Source organism: Microtus oregoni, unplaced genomic scaffold, assembly GCF_018167655.1.
Source record: "Microtus oregoni isolate MIOR12 unplaced genomic scaffold, Mior012 000007F_ref0000211, whole genome shotgun sequence".
NCBI lineage: Eukaryota > Metazoa > Chordata > Mammalia > Rodentia > Cricetidae > Microtus > Microtus oregoni.
The window spans coordinates 54,971,984-54,990,648 of NW_024543066.1; the positions used below are offsets into that span (position 1 = coordinate 54,971,984).

General features: G+C 47.7%; 2 protein-coding genes across 3 annotated transcripts in view; one reads left to right on the top strand and one right to left on the bottom strand.

The window, feature by feature from the left end:
* The first annotated feature begins 1,609 nt into the window (after positions 1-1,609).
* Positions 1,610-7,250, top strand: S100a16 (S100 calcium binding protein A16). Of its 2 annotated transcripts, none has more exons than XM_041656030.1 (3): positions 1,610-1,770; positions 6,166-6,334; positions 6,513-7,250. In XM_041656030.1, the coding sequence occupies exons 2-3, from the start codon at positions 6,182-6,184 to the stop codon at positions 6,687-6,689; spliced, it is 330 nt and encodes a 109-aa protein (XP_041511964.1). In that variant the 5' UTR covers positions 1,610-1,770; positions 6,166-6,181; the 3' UTR covers positions 6,690-7,250. The 2 variants fall into 2 exon arrangements, with proteins under 2 accessions (XP_041511964.1, XP_041511965.1); XM_041656031.1 differs by lacking the exon at positions 1,610-1,770 and adding an exon at positions 5,402-5,545.
* A 5,355-nt stretch (positions 7,251-12,605) lies between these two features.
* Positions 12,606-18,665, bottom strand: part of LOC121450332 (tubulin epsilon and delta complex protein 2-like) — a 42,081-nt gene continuing 36,021 nt past the window's right edge. The window contains exons 2-3 of the mRNA XM_041655151.1: positions 12,877-13,213; positions 12,606-12,810 (exon numbers count right to left, since the gene is read on the bottom strand). Of these exons, the coding sequence (XP_041511085.1) occupies positions 12,606-12,810; positions 12,877-13,213 (542 nt within the window). The remainder of the gene's footprint in view (positions 12,811-12,876; positions 13,214-18,665) is intronic.

An 18,665-nucleotide genomic window follows, 5' to 3' on the forward strand; every position in this document is an offset into this window, starting at 1 on the left:
TTTCTTTCTTTTTTTTTTTTTTTCTTTTTTTGATTTTTCGAGACAGGGTTTCTCCGTAGCTTTTGGTTCCTGTCCTGGAACTAGCTCTTGTAGACCAGGCTGGCCTCGAACTCACAGAAATCCGCCTACCTCTGCCTCCCGAGTGCTGGGATTAAAGGCGTGCGCCACCACCACCGGGCTTAAGTCTGTGTTTTCTGATGGTCTTAGGTGATCCCCATGAAGGGGTTGTTCAACCCATGGGTTGAGAACCGCTACAACAGAGGGAGAGAGGGATGCTCATGTGGGGACGCCCTGGAGGGCACAGCAGGTCCAGGAGTCGGAGAGACACTGAGCAGATGAGGAGAGATGCTTAAAGCGGGTGGCGGGAAGAAACGGCTGGAGAGGCCGACTGTAGAATTGGGAGTCAATTTGGTGGCTGGCCGAAGCCAGCAGAAACAAATGATTCTTACACAGTCTAGTAGAGTCAAATTAGCAGGTTGCTTCTGTTAAGAGAGAGGCTGAGCCCCTGGGAAGGAGGCTCCTTTGTGTCCCTCCTGGGTCTCGAGCACCACATGAATGAAAATGAGGACACTGACTGCTCCTAGGTATGGCTGAGGAGAAGGGTTTTATTGTAGATGGGAGGAAGAAAACAGCCAGAAGCAACTGGAAGAATCCAGACCAAGTGTGGCAGCAGAGCAGACAAGGACAAAGACAAAGACTTGAGAAGAGGCTGGAGGTTGGAGGGGGGGGGGATAACAAGAGGGAGAGAAGAGAGAGGGGACCAGGAGCTGCGAATGGAGGATCAAGAGAGAAGCCAAAAGGGCAAAGAAACCCCAGACTGCGGATGACCAAAATGGCTAGGTTATACAGGAATCAGAAGCTGGGGAAGGGAAGGTAAAGGAAGTGAAGCTGGAGAGGTTTAGGGTAGGGTGTGGGGTAAGAGATACTGAGAGGAGCCCGGACTCTGTAACAGGTGCTGAGAGAACCCGGCATGCGCTTTGATATGCCCATAGGCAGCTCAGTTAGTCACCCTTTATTTATTTTGGGGGTGCTCTTTGGGACCTGACAGAAGTCATCATGGTAGTCCTCTCTGTTTTGGCTGCTGTCCTCTAGAAGGAGGTCTAGCTGGACAGTTTCTTTGGGTACCTGAAGGAAAGGTGTGGACAGGATTAGGATGTGCACAGGAGGCACCTGACATGCAGGAGGGTCTTAGGAATGTACTTCGAACTCAGGGCGGCTGAGCTGGAGAGGCAAAACCAGAAAGAGTTGCTGTCTGCCCTCTTACTCTAATCAACAGAAATCGGGTGATAGATCCCTTAAATCCCAACAGAGAAGAAGTCCTGTGGCCAGGTAGGCTGCCTGGGAATCTAACTGAACTAGTCTTTGGTGGAGGCTGCCCTGAAACCTGGCTTTCAGTGACCGAGGTGAGAAGGGCAGGTGATGAGCCTTCCCTTTCTCTCCTCTATCCTGTTGGGCTTTGCTCAGAGCCTGTGGGGTTAGGAGGGTGGGGTTGGAGGAGTGCCAGCTTCTACCACTCCCTCTAGGGTGAGGGTAGAGGGGTGTTTAAAAAAAAAGGTGTGTACCCCTTTAACAAGGGCCCAACCCCAGGGCCAAGTCAAGAGTTCAGTCACTACCTTCCCACAGCCAGCTCAGCCAGGCAAAGGGAGTGGGACAGATTCTGGAGTGCCGTGGGGAGGAGTCCTGGCTCGGCTGAGCAGGAGCTGCCTGGCTGTCAGTGCCAGAGCCCAGGCCTCAGAGCCCTGCTGGAGGAGGTGGACAACGGGGAGGCAGGTAAGCACTCCAGCCCCAGCTGAGGAGGTCTGGGGTGGCTGGGGGGATCCTGAAGCCTTGGCGGGTCAGAAGAAGGGTCACGGAAGCGAGCCTGGGGAGAGAGGTGCCTGGCAGACGCAGGGCAGAAGATTTTGGTAATGAACTCTCCCCGAAGGCTAGTTAGGGAAAGAAGAACCCTGGTGGCTTTGTGAAAGCTTTAGAGGACTAGGCAGGGTAGTAAGCCCCTCTCCCTGGCCAAGCAGCTGACCTGGCTTGTCTCCAGGGGCTGGGACTCTGGGCAGAACATTCCAGGGCCTTGCCCACAGCTGTTGCGTCCTTGTCCTCTCTGAACGGGAACAGAGCGAGTGTTTCTTGGTGGGTATTGGGGGTGGTTGGACTGTAGACACAGGCCTCACTGAACTATGGTAACTGTGACTTAGGAGAGAAAATGGGGTCCAGGAGTAACTAGAGAGGGTCCAGAGCTCATAAGAAGCCAGGAAAGAGAGGCAGGGGCTGAGGTGGCTTCTCCTTCACCTGAGGCACAGGCAGGGTCCGGCTGCAGGCCTCATTTGCGCTGGGTAGTGTTCCTTGGGAGGGGCCTGGGGAAGCCTGGGAGGTCCCCTGGATGGGGAGAGGGAAAGAGAGAGGAGTGGAGTTTCAAACTGGCAGCTTTTCCACGCTCGGTCCTAGGCAGGTCCCAGCTTGACTGGGTTTGCCTGGCAGAGCCACCTGCGCTGTAGGAGTGTTTGCCTGCCCAGCCCAGTTGAGGTGGGGGCAAGGGTAAGGGTGATGGTAAGGTGGGCTCAGCTTCCCCCAAGAGAGGAGCCCTCTGAAGGTTGGGGAGGCCTGGGGTAGAGGTGTGTGCGTGCACACCCCCCTCTTACAACTTTACGAGGTAGAAAAATTCAAAGGGGTTCTTGCTTCAGCAGAAGTTGTCTGGGGATAAATGGGGTCCCCAAGCAGATGAGGACTGGCAGTGTTCTCTGCTCTGTTCATGGATGTTCATATGTGGGTGTGATGTCGGGAGTCTTGTGAGGGTGCGGAGGTAGGAGCACCTCTGTGCCATTATCCTCCAACATGGGAGAAGCACGGAGGGACAGAGACTGGGCCTGGGAGGCTGGAGGGAGTCACCATAGAGCCTTGAGAACAGACTCCTAGCCCCCTTCTTTATTTTACTATCCCTGCATATTGATGGCTGTTGGGAGGAATGAGCTTCTCAGGGAGGGAATGGTTGAATGAATGAGAGCGTGAATGAATGAGAGGGAATGGCTGAATGTAAACTCGAATGAATGGAAGTGAGCCAATGAGGCCATTGGCGAATGAGTACCCAGACAAATGGTGAAGCAGGGGTCCATCTGAGGCAGCTGAGGGAGACATGGAGCATGCCAGAGCTAAAAGTGAAACTCTTGTAGGCTTTGGTGAGGATCCTGAGTAGGAGAGGTAAGAGTAGGGACATATTCAACATCTGGAAATAAGCTGCGAATTAAGTGTATGTGAGGTGAACCTTGGTGGGTGTGGCAGTCTTCCGGAGGTCCAGACCAGGTGGACTAAGGGATGGCGGTGAGCAGGCTCTTCCAAAGGGGTGGGGCCCAGGACTTGGGGGTGGGAGGGTGGTGCTAGAGTGGCTGAGATCCAGGGGCTTGGAGTCAGGGCAATTTGGTCTTTTGGAAAAGTCAGCAAGCTGGGTTCAGGTGGGCGGGGATGGGGGGGAGGGGGGATGGGAACTTTCTGGTTGCTCAATGATGAATCAGTCCAGGAGACTAAGAGAACATTGGGGGAAGGGTGCGGCCCAAGATGAATGGCCCCTTTAGGGAAGGGCCCTTTGGAGCGCAGGTATTTTCCTGATTTCTGCTTTTTTTTTTTCTTTTTGGAAAGCTTTAGTGTACACTGGCATACCCCCATATGACCCCCAACTCCCTTTCCAAGACTTGCTTGTGACAAAATTGCCTCCTGGATAGATCTGCCCAGGAAGGGAAGAGTACCACCCCCCATGCCTGGAGGTCCTCAGGCCTGACTGGTTGAAGGATGGGGCGGCTGAGGAGCAGGTGGCTGTGAATGGGTGGGGCAGCTGAGCCTGTCTTCTGCCCCCCAGGGGAGGGTGGAGGAGGAGAGTAATGACACCTGACTGCCTCACTCTGAGGCTCATCTCCAGAAAAGCACTTGTCCTGATGGTTATCTCAGAGCTGTCCATTTTATAAGAACCTGGGGAGGAGGCAGATCTAGGGGAGGACATCCTGGGAAAGAGTCAGCACACCAAGGCTGCATATCCTCTTGGCCCCGTGCTCCTGGGACAGGTGTCTGCTTCATCTGTTGGGTGTTCCTCTGTCATTTGCTTGCTTAACTGCTGCAAGAGGCCAGGTAGGGATTGGGCATAGAGCTAAGGGGGCAGGAGGAAGCTACCTCGGGGGAAGAACAAGGCAGACAGAGGGAGAGCTGGACTGGCCTTTGGGGACAGCAACAGAGGCACAGCAACCCAATTATCTACTCATTCCCTATCTTTTCTTTGACTGTTTCTTATAGAACTCTTCCCTGTGGGGTGTGTGTGTATGGGGGTTCCCCATTTCCTCTCTTGCTCTCAAGGCTTGATCCCTGCTCAGGTTCTAGAACCTCCAGGAACGCTGGCCACAGGCCATCCTCATTAGGGCAGAAAATCATTTTTCTTCCTTATTTATGTATGTTAGAGAATTTTTCTGAGTGTCTTTCAAACATTAAACCACACTGTTACACCCTTCACAAACAGAGTATGGGGAAGAATATAGTTTCCTGTGGATCTGGCACCGTGTGTCATCCTTCTAGCCACAGACCAGAGTGGTCAGCAAGGGAGGATTTCCCATCAGAGATGCTGCAGCCTGACCCTCTCAGCTCTCCTTCCTTCCTGCATCCTGGCCTCCTTCCTCCTGTTCTGATCATTCCTTAAGAAAAAGATGCATAAAAGTGTACAAGGGTAGGAGGGACCTTGGATGCTGGGCATTAGGGCTGGAAGGAGGTGGAATATTGGAACATCTCCTCTGAGCAGGGCACTTGGCCAGGCATTGTAGGCCAGGCAAGTTTCAGAGATTAAGAAGAGGGTAGTGGTGTATTCAAGATTAGAAAACCTTGCCCTCACATCTGCGTAGTCTCCTACTTGGATCAGAGAACAGCAGCTGAATGTAAGAAACACTATGCCGGCTCCATAGATGGAGAGATAAGAGCCGGAGACTAACCAAACTTGCTAATGATCCCAGCTGGCGTTGATGTGGTGAAGACTGACAAGGCTGTGGGAGTCCAGAAAGAGTGTAGCAACGACAGAGGTCAAGGCGAGTTTTCCTGCAGGTACAGTTTGGGGAGGGCCAGAGTGTCAGGCCTGCAGCTGAGAGGACCCTGTGCTGCCAAGGATAGAAAGCAGGTGGTAAGGACAGAGGGCCTGGTGGGACCTGGTGAAGGGAGACCACCTTTGTGAATCTGATTGTGGGTGCACAGGCCTGCCCAAGTGGCTGTGTCCTTTGTGTCCACTTTCCCTTCCTGGGGCCAGCTGGGGGAGGGTAGCAGGACTTCATTCTTATGCTTGAGGGTGGGAAGGGAGTCTGATTTGCCAGGCTGACTTGGAGGGGCTCTGGGCATGGGCGGCGACTCACAGAGTGGATCCGCCTGCTCCCCTCATATCCTGTTATTCGAAAGGCTGTATCCGCTTGGACTGAGAGTGCCTTTTGTTCTGGGGTGAGGGGGTGATGCATCTGGCCTCTGCCAGGCAGCCGCTGTGTCCAGAGGCCCAGAGTCTGTCTCCAGCCGGGGCAGAACTGGGCCTGCATCTTCTTAGGTAATGGGGTGAAGGGTGTTGTTGGGTCATGATGTCTACTTAGGAATGGTTATGAGAGAGGAGAGGCTGACAGGGTGTGGCCAGGAGGGGAGCCACACAAAATCTATTCTGATGAAGAGGGACAGTGGTGGCCTGAGCCCCTGAACTCACGGTCTTAGAGCCTGCACAAGGGGTTGAAGTGGGCCAAGGGCTTCTAGTCCTGCTTTGTGGCCTAGGGCTGGGGTCTCAGCCAGTCCTTGGGATTGAAGATAAAAGTCTTTGGCCTTTTCTCTCTCAACTCTTCCCATCTGTGGTTCCCTAGAACAGGCGACCCTGGTGTGTGTAGGGGAACAGCTACCTGCCTTCACTCCCCACAGGAGCCTCCAACTCTGAGGGCTCTGACAGGCAGCATGGTTGCCCAGGGCACGGAAGGACCTGGAGAACCTGTTTTGGCAGTTGGCAGCCTGGCTGGGGAACACCTGGATTAGAGGAGTGCTTAGCTCTCCTTCCAGGGCTGCCCCCGCACTCCCTTTGCTCTTCCATGCCTGCTCCTCTCCCTGCTCAGGAGACAAGCAGTCTCGAGGGGTTCTGGGAGCTGTGTGTGGAGATGTTTCTCCTCATCTCCCCTCTCTGGTTCCTAGGAGCTGAGGCAGTGAGATGGCTGAGTGCTACACGGAGCTGGAGAAGGCAGTTGTCGTCCTGGTGGAGAACTTCTATAAATACGTATCCAAGCACAGCCTGGTCAAGAACAAGATCAGCAAGAGTGGCTTCCGCAAGATGCTCCAGAGAGAGCTGAACCACATGCTGACGGTACCCAGCTTCTGCTCTCCCTGTCTCCTCTGCTCCTCACAGGCCTCTCAGCACCCCCCCCCCCCCCCCATGCCCTGCCTGCCTGGCCAAGGCAGCAGCTGTCAGGGCTGCTTCCGGGACTCTGCCTAGGGTCCTGTCTGGGTTATCTCAAGTTTTACTGACTCCACTTCTTCTACAGGACACAGGGAACCGAAAGGCAGCTGACAAGCTCATCCAGAACCTGGACGCCAACCATGACGGGCGCATCAGTTTTGATGAATACTGGACCATGATAGGTGGTATCACCAGCCCCATGGCCAACCTCATCCGCCAGCAGGAGTGCCAGCAGGAGCAGCAGGGGCAGGGCAGCAGCTAGAGGCCCCTCTCGGGTCCCTTTTCATGTCCCGCCAGCGCCAGCGTTCTTCCCGTGCTTTTTGTTGACTCTTCGCCCTCCTCCCTCCAGACCTGTTCCTACCCTTACAGAACAACACACGGGGGGTTGGGGGGTGGTCTCTTTGTGAGTGTCTCATTGTGGTCAAGCTTCCCTGAGCATTCAGTCCCTGGAGCCTGCAGGCCCTGGGAGTCCCCTTTGTGAAATATCAATGCTGTTTGGGGGCCCCCAAGAGTTTCCTCATTTGTTGAGTCTGTACACTCTTGCAATGTCTGCTGATCCTGTCTGATCCTTGCCTGATTCTGGTTCTGCCTTGACCTCTGGAGGTCAGCTTGCTGCTTGAGGTGTCCCAGCTCCTGGCTGTGGCAGCTGTGGAAGTGGCAGCACCAGTATTATCTTCTTCTCTTCCTCCCCAACCTCTTAGCTGGGTGGAGAGGCATTCCCAGGGGCTCCTGTCCAGCTCTCTCTGTCTGGGAATGACCTAACCTGGGTTGAGCCTCCTCTCTGCTCTGCCATTGAAATAAAGGCTGGAATTGGAATTTGTAACTCTTGGCTGGTTCCTTTGTGATGTTCTTTAACTTTTCCACACTCCTTGGGTTGTTATCCCATGTTGGTGGTCTTTGTCCTGGACTCTGAGGCTCCAGGGAATCTCACAAGCAAATCTCATATGCAAACAAAGCAAGGGAAAAAGAAAGCCAGAAGTTAAAATGGCCTCGATGGCACATACACGTAACCCTAGAATCCAGGCTGAAACACAAGGGTCTGGAGTTTGAGGGCAGTCTGGGATATGTAGCTCAGCAAAGCGTGGTTTGCCTGCAATCCCCAAAGGCTCTCATAACCTATTTTCAGACTCAATTTCAACATCTAGGTGTATAGTAAGTGTCACTTAGTCCCACTGCAGTTAAATGAGAGGGCTAGGAACCTCAGTCTTGAACCACGAGTTGCACGGAAGGCTGAGATCCTCCTCAGAGGATGATTCTAATGTACAGAGACGTTGGGTGAGGAATGGTGTAAAGGTGTGGGAAGCCAGAGACAGACAGGAACCACAGTTTTCAGCTGCTGGGAGCAATGCCAACTTTTCCATCTCCCTCTGTTCCTGCACCGAGGAGCCCTCAGTAGGCACATGGCAGGAAACCCTGCCTGTCCCCACAATTTAAGATTGCCCCAGAGAAGTGCAGGGGCAGAGAGTATTTTGCTCCCCCCCCCATTGCTTTTGTTTATTTAATTTTTTAGGCAGGAGTCTTACTGTAAAGACCAGACTGGCCTTGAACTCGTAGAGATCCGAGCCTTCGGACTGCTGGGATTAAGGGCGTGGGCCACCACCAGGCCCAGGTGCAGAGACATTTTATTAGAGTTCATGTAAGGATTTTCAGCTGGTGAGCCTCAGACCAGCTGGTTCAAGGCACTGCTGGCCTCCCTTGTCTGTCTGTGTATCTATCTATCTATCTATCTATCTATCTATCTATCTATCTATCCTTTTATTGAAAGTAGATACTTCTCTCATCAATACATCCTGACTCTGGTTCCTCCTCCTTCCATTCCTCCCAGCTCCCCCTACCTCTCCTTTCTCCTGGATCCGCTCTGCTTCACTTTCCCTTAAGAAAAGAGCAAGCCTCCAAGAGACAACAACCAAACACAACACAACAAAACAAAACACAAAAAGACAAGGCAAGAACCCTTACACCGAGGCTGGACAAGGCAACCTGATAGGAGAAGAAGAATCCCAAGATCAGACAAAAGAGTCAGAGGCACACCTGCTCCCACAGTTACAAATTCCTCAAAAACACCAAGCTAACAGTAACAACATGTATGCAGAGGACTTTGTACAGACCCATGCAGGCCCCAAACTTGCTGCTTCAGTCTCTGTGAGCCCATGTGAGCCTTGCTTAGTTGATTCAGTGGGCCATGTTTTCCTGGTGCGCTCCATCCCCTCTGAGTCCTACAATCTGTCTTCCCCTCTTCCTCGTGGTTCTCTGAGCTCTGATGGGACGAATCAGATAGAGACTTCAAATATAGACTCTCTTGCCACATGATGCCTGGCTGTGGGGTCTCTGCATCTGTTCCTGCCAGAGAAAGCCTCTCTTTTGACCACTGGACAAGGCCACTGGACAAAGGCAGTGATCTATGAGCATAGCAGAATATCATTAGGAATTATTTAATTGATTTTTTAAAAAATACCAGTTCTGTTTAGTTCTACCTTAGGTTTCTGGTTCCCGGCCAGTCAACCAATGTCTGGCATGGACTCCCTCTCACTGAGTGGGCCTCAGGTTAAATCAGACATGGTTGGCCACTTCCATAAGTTCTGCAGCGCCGTTGCTCCAGGACATCTTGCAGGCAGGATGCAGGCCAAAGGTTTCATGGTTGGATGGGTGTCCAGGTTTCTTTTGGTGAGAAGGTACTCTGGGGCCTGCCAAGTATCTTCCACACCAAAGAGACTAGAGCGTAGGGATGAAGGCTCCCTGCAGGCACCCACTTGACCTCCCCACATTCAGTGAGCTGTGTGACCGTTGTCCTCAGCAATGGGGTCCCACTGCCAGTTTGCAGTCAGCATCGCTCTGTCCTAGCATCAGCCTTGGTTGTTTGGGGATCTCCTCAGGCCGACTTGGCCAACAAGTCAACCAAATGCAGCCTAGTCCCGCCATTGAGAGGCCTGCTTGGCTCCAGAAGATGGCCAGTTCAGACTCTGTATTTCCCATTACTAGGAGTCCTCCTGAGGACCGTCTTCATAGCTTCCACTGTGCAAGTTCCACACCATCTCGTAATGCAGCCCAACTCCAGCTGTTTCTCCCTGCACTCTTTCTCTATCCCAACCCCTCCCTCTCCCATCCCCTTCCACTCCAATCCACCTTCAAATTCTATTCTATTTCCCCTTCCCAGAGAGATCCATATGTCCCCCCTCAAGCCCTCTTCTTTACCTAGCCTCCCTAGGTCTATGAATTATAGCTTGATTATCATTTACATAATGACTAATATCCACTTATAAGTGAATACATGACATATTTGTTTTTCTGGGTCTGGATTACCTTTCTCAGGATGATTTTTTTTTCTAGTTCCATCTATTTGCTTGAAAGTTTCATTATGTCATTTTTTTAACAGATGGATAATACTCCATTTTGTAAGTGTACCACTTTTTCTTTATCCATTCTTTGGTTGAGGGGCATCTAGGTTGCTTCCAGTTTCTGTCTATTATGAATAAAGCCACAATGAGTGTAGTTGAGTGAGCATCCTTGTAGTAGGATGGAATGTCCTTTGGGTATATGCCCAAGAGTTGTATAGCTGGGTCTTTTAAAAAATTATTTATTTTTATTTTATGTGCACTGGTGTCAAATCTTGGAGTTACAGACAGTTGTGAGCTAACAGGTGGGTGCTGGGAATTGAACCTGGGTCCTCTGAAAGAGCAGTCAGTGCTCTTAACCACTGAGCCATCTCTTCAACCCCCATATAGCTTGGTCTTGAAGTAGATTGATTCCCAATTTTTTTAGGAACTGCCATATTGATTTCCATAGTGTACAAGTTTGCACTTCCACTAGCAATGGAGGAGTGTTCCCTTTGCTCCACAGCCTCACCAGTATGAGCTGTCACTTGTGTTACTGATCTTGGCCATTCTGACAGGTGTAAATAGAATCTCAAAGTAGTTTTGATGTAATTTGCATTTTCCTGATGGCTAAGGGTGTTAAACTTTTTAAAGACTATCTCTTGCCCATTTGAAATTCCTCCATTGAGAATTCTCTGCTTAGATCTGTACCCCATTTTTAAATTGCACCACTAGGTTTATTTGATATCTAGTTTCTTCAGTTCTTTATATATTTGGATATTAGCCCTCCATCAGACGCAGAGTTAGCAATAATCTTTTCCCATTCTGTAGGCTACTGCTTTGTCCTATTGACGGTGTCCTTTGCCTTCCAGAAACTGTTCAGTTTCATGAGGCTGTAAACAGTTTTTCTGTCCCACCCCATCCCGCAGTTGCTTTTAAATAATCACTTAGAGGTTTACTGTCAACTATAGAATGTTTGTCTGATAACTCAGGCTTATTACTAACTAGCTCTTACATTGACATTAACCCATTTCTATTAATCTATGTACTGTCATGTGGCTGTGGCTTTACCAGTCCTCTGGCATCTTGCTTCTTGGGAGACTGGCTCACATATCTCTCTGACTATGCCCTTCCTTCTCCATGTATCTCTGTTTGGCTTTTCTGCCCAGGCTTATTCTGCCTGGCTATAGGCCAAATCAGCTTATATTATCAACCAGTGAGAGCAAAACATATTCACAGTGCTCAGAAGGACATCCCACAGCATGAGGTCCCATTTATTAGTTGTTGATCTTAGTGCTTGTGCTATTGGTGTTCTTTCTGCTCAGGAAGTTCTCTCCTGTGCCAATGAGTTCAAAAGTATCCCCACTTTCTCTTCTGTCTGGTTCAGTGGATCTGGTTTTATGTTGAGGTCTTTGATCCACATGGGCTTTAGTTTCTGTAAGGTTATAAATATGAATTTGTTTGCATTCTTCCACATGCAGATATCCATTTTGACCAGCGCCATTTGTTGAAGATGTTGTCTTTTTCTTTTTTTATAACTAAACATTTTTATTTAGCTGTATTTACATACATAGAACAGTGCACAAAGCATGATTGTTGGTACAGGTTGGTAAATATTGATAAAACGAATGCACCTATGTAACCAGCACCAGAGAGCCCTTGTATTCTTTTCTAGGGCAAAGAAGCCAAGTAAGACACAGTGTACACCATACAGTTGCACTTAGGGAAAGCTCACAACAGCGGACCTAGCTGATCAAGCCGGCCCTGATAGCACTTATTTTTGGGGAGGGAGGAAGTGGCTGGAAGGTGATTTCTGACAGCAATGTTGTCTTTTTTCTATTGTGTGTTTTTGGCTTCTTTATCAAAAATCAGGTGTCTGTAGGTATGTAGATTTATGTCTGGGTCTTCAGTCTGATTCCATTGATTCACATGTCTGATTTTATGCCAATACCACACAGTTTTTATTACAGCTTGAAATCAGGGATGGTGATGCCTCTAGCAGTTCCTTTATTATTCAGGATTGTTTTATCTACTCTGGGTTTCTGTTTTTCTGTGTGAGAATTGGCCTTTCAAATTCTATAAAGAATTGTGATGCCGGGCGGTGGTGGCGCACGCCTTTAATCCCAGCACTCGGGAGGCAGAGGCAGGCAGATCTCTGTGAGTTCGAGGCCAGCCTGGTCTACAAGAGCTAGTTCCAGGACAGGCTCCAAAGCTACAGAGAAACCCTGTCTAGAAAAACAAAACAAAACAAAACAAAAAAAAGAATTGTGTTGGAATTTTGATGGGGATTGCACTGAATCTGTAGATTGCTCAATCCATGAGCATGGGAGATCTTTCTATCTTCTGTTATCTTCTTCAACTTCTTTCTTCAAAGAAAGAAGTTTTTGTGTTTCACTTGCTGGGTTAGAGTTACCCCAAGACATTTTATATTATTTGAAGCTGTCATGAAGGGTGTTGTTTCCCTGATTTTTTTCTCAGTCCATTTGCCATTTTTTTTTGTTTTTTTTTTGCTTGATATATTCTTTCCTTTATTTATTTAATCTAGACAGGGTTTCAGGCTGTCCTTAAACTTAGAACCCCCTTGCCTCAGCTTCCCCAGCGGTGAGATTATAGGTGTGCCCAAGCCCTTAATTAATAAAATCCTTCAAACCACTAAGAAGAAGCAGGACCATGAAAAGCTCCTCACCAAACCCGGCTTTGATACAATATAAACACACACACATCCTGACCACCAGCTTTCTCATGGAAGTCACAGCTGACTCTGTGCTTTTAGCTTCCTCCAAACAGGAAAATCCCCCGCAATCCCTGCTCACTTCACTCCAGCTGAGAGGAGGGAGACTCTCCCAGAGAGGAGGCTTCTGCCCAGCCTACATGATCATCTCCAAGGGCTGTGAGGAAGTGCTCACCTCCAGCCAAGGTGGCCCTCCTGGCTCCTGGGTGTTTATCAGAGGGAGGAGTTCAGCCATCAGAACCTTTTCTAGATGGATCTGCTGGGCTAGCATGGCCACATGAAGCCCTAAGGTAGCCAAGGTCTGCAGCTCCTTGATGCTAGAGTAGAGAAGGAGCCCAGGGCTGCAGGAAGAGTGACGAGGTCTGGGTGGGCTTCTCCAGGAAGCGTGGTCCTGGTAGTTCTGTCACAGCTGCTGGTGCGCCTGCATCCCGTGGAGCCAGCAGTGGTCTGCAGCCCTTCCAGCACCCGCGATCTCAGCAGTGTACGGTCCTTCTCCAGGCTCTGGGCATGAGCCTCCACTTCCGCAGCATCTGGACCCAGCCGGAAGCCATCTGGAGTTTGTCAAGGAACTGATTTTGGTATCTCTGGTGTCATCTGTGGAGTCACTGGCTTGTACAGTGCTGAGCTGGGCCCACAGGCGTGAATTCTGGGAAGCTGTCTTCCTGAGGGTCCCTTTTTCTTTCAGTGTGAAGACTTCTGGGACATGAGGAACAGCTGATGGGACCATTTGTTGGTCCTTGAGGCCTGGACCAGACCCGACAGCTTGGGCTCCTGTCTTCCCTCCCCTCCCCTCCCCTCCCCTCCCCTCCCCTCCCCTCCCCTCCCCTCCCCTCCCCTCCCCTCCCTCCCTCCCTCCCTCCCTCCCTTCTTTCTTTCTTTCTTTCTTTCTTTCTTTCTTTCTTTCTTTTCTTGTCCTGGAACTAGCTCTTGTAGACCAGGCTGGCCTTTTAACTTCTGATTTGTTAGTTTGGATAGTCTTTCTTCATCTTTTAGTTAGTTTGGATAAAGGTTTGTCTATCTATCTCCAAGAACCAATTCTCTGTTTCATTGACTCTTTGATATTGTTCTCTTTGTTTCTATTTTATTGGTTTCAGCCCACAGTTTGATTATTTCTTACCATCCACTCCTCTTCTGTGTGCTTGCTTCTTTTTGTTCAAAAACTTTCAGTGCCTAGTATGAGATCTCTCCAGTTTTTTTATGTAGACAGTGCTGTGAACTTTCCTCTTAGTACTGCTTTCATTGTGTCCCATAATCTGAGTATGCAATGTGTTAAATTTCATTGAATTCTAGAAAGTCTTTAATTAATTAATTTATTTTGTCTTGACCCATTTTTCATTCAGTAGAGAGTTGTTCAGTTTCCATGAATTTATAAGCTTTCTGTTGTTTTTGTTAGATATTAAAATGGCTATAGTAGCTTGCTTCTTAGGAACATTTGCTTGGAATATCTTTTTATAATCATTTATTCTGAGATAATGTCTATCTTTGATGTTGAATTGTATTTCTTGTATGTATCAGAAGGATATGTCCTGTTTTCACATCCATTCTGTTAGTCTGTATCTTTTTATTGGGGATTTGAGACCATTGATTTAGTGAACACAGCTAGCGTTTGTAGTGGCTCCATTAGATGGTTCACAGTGCAGTGATGGGTTGTGAACCTTAAAGCTGTGGCAAGGGACTAGGATGAAAAGACCCACGTGTACCCTTTCCTGGCAGAGCAGGAAGCCCTGTGTTCTTAAATGTTTCTGCTGGTTTTAAAATGTTAACCAACCAGAATTGATGACTGGCTTGCTTTTTAGGAAGAAAGGTATTTATTTACAGAAATTTGTTAAATGTCTTTTATATTGACATATGTAATGTTTGAAAGTGTCTAGGCATTATCCTTTCTCCAATATTAAGTATAGACAGGGGTCTCTACAATTTTCAGTTCGTAAGTAGTATTTTTCTGGGAGATGCTGGGGTTTTCTAAACCGTAAGATAGGTAGATATTCTTAATTAGGTTCCACGTGAAAATACCAAACTCTTTTTTGTTGTTGTTTTGTTTTCCGAGACAAGATTTCTCTGTAACAGAGAAGATATCAGTGACCAATGATTGTTGATTCCTGTTATTATATTGTTGCTCTCGTTGGTGTGTGTGTGAGTGTGTATGACTGTGGTGTGTTCTTCCCTTCATTTGGTTTTGCTGGTGTGAGATGATTTATTTCCTGTATTTTTATGGGTGTGGATAACCTCCTTTGTTTGGAGTTTTCCTTCTAGCACATTCTGTAGGGCTGGTTTTGTAGATAGATGTTGTTTAAATTTGACTTTATCATGGGATGTCTTATTTTTCCATCTATGGTGACTGAAAATTTTGCTGGGTATAGTAGTCTGGGCTGGCATCTGTAGTCTTTTAGAGTCTGCAGCACATCTGTCCAGGCCCTTCTGGCTTTTAGAGTCTCTGTGTAGAAGTCAGGTGTAATTCTAACAGGTTTATATTGTATTTGTTACTTGGTCTTTTTCTACTGTAGCTTTTAATACTCTTTTTTTGTTCTGTATGTTTAGTGTTTTGATTGTTATGTGACAAGGGGAACTTTCTTTTCTGGTCCTATCTATTTGGTGTTCTCTATGCTTCTTGTACTTTTTTTTTTTTAAATAGACATCTTCTTTAGGTTAGGAAAATTTTCTTCTATGATTTTGTTGAATATATATTCTGTGCCTTTGATCTGAGAGTTTTCTTCTTCTATCCCTATTATTCTTATGTTTGGTCTTTTCATAGTGTCGCAGATTTTCTGGATTTTTTGTGTCAGGAATTTTTTAGACTTAACATTTTCCTTGACCTATGAATCCATTTGTTCTGTCCTATCATCAATGGCTGAGATTCTCTCATTTTTTTTTTGTTTTTGTTTTGTTTTGTTTTGTTTTTTTTTTTGACAGGGTTTCTCTGTAGCTTTGGAGCCTGTCCTGGAACTAGCTTTTGTAGACCAGGCTGGCCTCGAACTCACAGAGATCCGCCTGCCTTTGCCTCCTAAGGGCTGGGATTAAAGGCGTGCGCCACCACCTCATGGCCCATCATCTTTTGTATTCTGTTGGTGAAGCTTGTCTCTGTAGTTTCTTTTTAGATACCTAATTTTTTTTCCCCAAAATTCTTTCATTTTGTGTTTTATTGCTTCTATTTCCATTTTCAGATCTTGAACAGTTTTATTCATTTTCTTAAACTGTTTTTTCTTGGCTTTCTTTAAGGGATGTATTAATTTCTTCCAGTTGCTTGTGTTTTTTTTTTTTTTTTTTGAGGGGTTTATTATTTTCTCCTTAGGAACTTCTATCAGCTTCATAAGGTTGGCTTTAAGATCTTTTTCTTGTACTTCAGCTACGTCGGAATATTCACGGCCTGCTGTGGTAGGCTAGCTGGGCTCTGGTGGAGACATATTGTCCTGGCTGTTATTGATTGTGTTCTTACCCTGGCATCTGGGCATCTAGGTTTGGATAACTATAGGTGTAGGTGCTGATTCCTGGGTTTGTCTTGTTGGGTGGGTGTTCTGTTCCCTCTCTGGATTTTGAGAATGTCGTGGCTGTCTTTTGTCTGTGTGGCTGGCCTGCTCAGCTGGTGTGTTCACAGGGAAGGCCTGTGAGTGGTGGAGGCTGGGATGCAGCAATGAGTCGGGGAGCAAGTTATGAAGGGATGATTTGTGGTATCCACAGGAGCCATGGACATGGGGGTGGGGGCTGCAGCTGGTGTTCTGTTGCCTGAGGGACTGGTCTGTTCGGGGAACAGAGAGCCACAGTAGTCCTTTTCCAGTCAAAAGCAAAGGCGAGGCAACACCTGTGCCTCCTCCAGATAGTAACACTGCCTAACTGAATGGCAAAGAACTCGCTTGTACATTTTTTGGTGTCAGTCTTACACAGTCCATCCATCTACCATCTACTATCAACCATGACAACACACAGCATAGGGTTTTTTTGTTTGCTTGTTATAGCTATATGGTCTCTCTATGTATTTCTGACTGGTCCAGAACTCACTATGTGGACCAGGCTGAGCTCGAACTCACAATGATCCAGCTGCCTCTACCTCTCAAGTGTTAGTACTGAAGGTGTGTTTACCAATTTTTTTTAAATTAACGTCTTCTACTTTTTAGTATACACAGCACAATATATTATTATTAATGTTATGTATATATATTTTTTTTCTGATTTTTCAAGCTAGGATTTCTCTGTGTAGCCTTGGTTGTCCAGGAACTCACTCTGTAGACCAGGTTGGCTTTTTTTTTAAAATATTTACTTATTATGTATACAATATTCTGTCTGTGTGTGTGTCTGCAGGCCAAAAGAGGGCACCAGACCTCTTTGCAGATGGTTGTGAGCCACCATGTAGTTGCCGGGAATTGAACTCAGGACCTTTGGAAGAGCAGGCAATGCTCTTAACCACTGAGCCATCTCTCCAGCCCCCGACCAGGTTGGCTTTGAACTCACAGAGATCCGCTTGCCTCTGCCTCCCAGGTACTGGGATTCACTGCCCAAAAACTTTTTATGTCTATATGTCTGTTGCCTACATGTGTGTCTGTGTACCATGTGCGTGCTGGTGCCCTGAGAGGCTGAAGAGGACATTGGATGCATTGGAACTGGAGTCACAATGGTTGAGCTGCTGGGAGTGCTGGGAAGTAAAATGGGTCCTTTACAAGAGCAACCAGCGTCTGCCCGACGATGGTGGCGCACGTTTTAAATCCCAGCACTTGGGAAGCAGAGGCAGGTGGGTCTCTGTGAGTTCGAGGCCAGCCTGGTCTACAGAGCAAGTTCTAGGACAGGCTCCGGGACAAAGCTGCAGAGAAATCTTGTTTTGAAAAACAAACAAAAATGAAACAAAGCAAACAAAAATAAAGCACAGACAGTGCTCTTAACCACTGAGCCTCCTTTCCAGCCCCACATAAGATCTGAGACAATGTTTTATAAGTTTAGTGCTGTACACATGTGCTCTTAGTAGTGGGAAGGTTGATGCAGGAGGATTGTTGCAAGTTCGAGGCTACTATAGAGGTCCTTGAGAGGAGAGATAGAGAGATAGGTAGATAGGTAGACAGAGAACACTTTTTTTTTTTTTTTGATTTTTTCGAGACAGGGTTTCTCCGTAGCTTTTGGTTCCTGTCCTGGAACTAGCTCTTGTAGACCAGGCTGGCCTCGAACTCACAGAGATCCACCTGCCTCTGCCTCCCAAGTGCTGGGATTAAAGGCGTGCGCCACCACCGCCCGGCTCAGAGAACACTTTTAATTTGTTGCCCCAGACTGGTTTTGAACTCCTGGCTTCAAGTGATCCTCCTCCCTCAGTGTCCTAAGTGTCTGGGACTGCAGGTGTGTCCCACCTTGCCATGTATGATGTGCACTGTGGTATGACAGATCTCTAGAACTGTTTCATCTTGCCTGGCTGTGAGCCTGTATCCATTGATCAGCAACCCTGTTTTAGTTTTATTTTTTTGGAGGGGGTGGTTCGAGACAGGGTTTCTCTGTGTAACAGTCCTGGCTGTCCTGGAACTCACTCTGTAGACCTGGCTGACCTTGAATGCAGAGATCTGCTTGCCTCTGCCTCCTGGGATTAAAGGCGTGCATCACCACCTCCTGCACTACCACCTCCGGCTCTGCATCTTTATCAACACTTCTCCTCCTCTTCCTCCTTCTTTAGTACTGGGATTTGAAGCTACAGTCTCAACTATGCCAACAGAACCATCACCTCCAGTTTGTGTCCTTTTTTAACCGTATGAGGCAGGTTCTCTGCTCTCCCACGTCACATCCCACCTACCTGGTTCCCTTTCTTCCCTTAGCTCCCTCCTCTGTTTACCTATCACATTTTTTTTTTTTTTTTTTTTTTTTTTGGTGTTTTGAGACAGGGTTTCTCTGTAGCTTTGGAGCCTGTCCTGGAATATACGAACACATGAGTAAACAAATAAATAAAGGCCCAGACTAGCATCTTGATGGTGTCCTGTTTCCTGAGACCCCTCCTGCTATATGCACTTCATCTCTGTCTATTGGTCTCTATCTGTCTCTATCTGTTTTGTTCTCTTCCTCTTGAGCTTCTACCAGTAAACATTTCTCTCAAAAATATTTACCTTCTGCTTTGTTTTTGGTTGTGAGCCTAGCCTTTCATTGCTGAGCCATCTCTCCAGGGAGTGAAGAAAAATGTATAGCTCAATAAAAACAATAAACAAAGAAAAAAAAAAGAAAACTGACATTGTGTTAT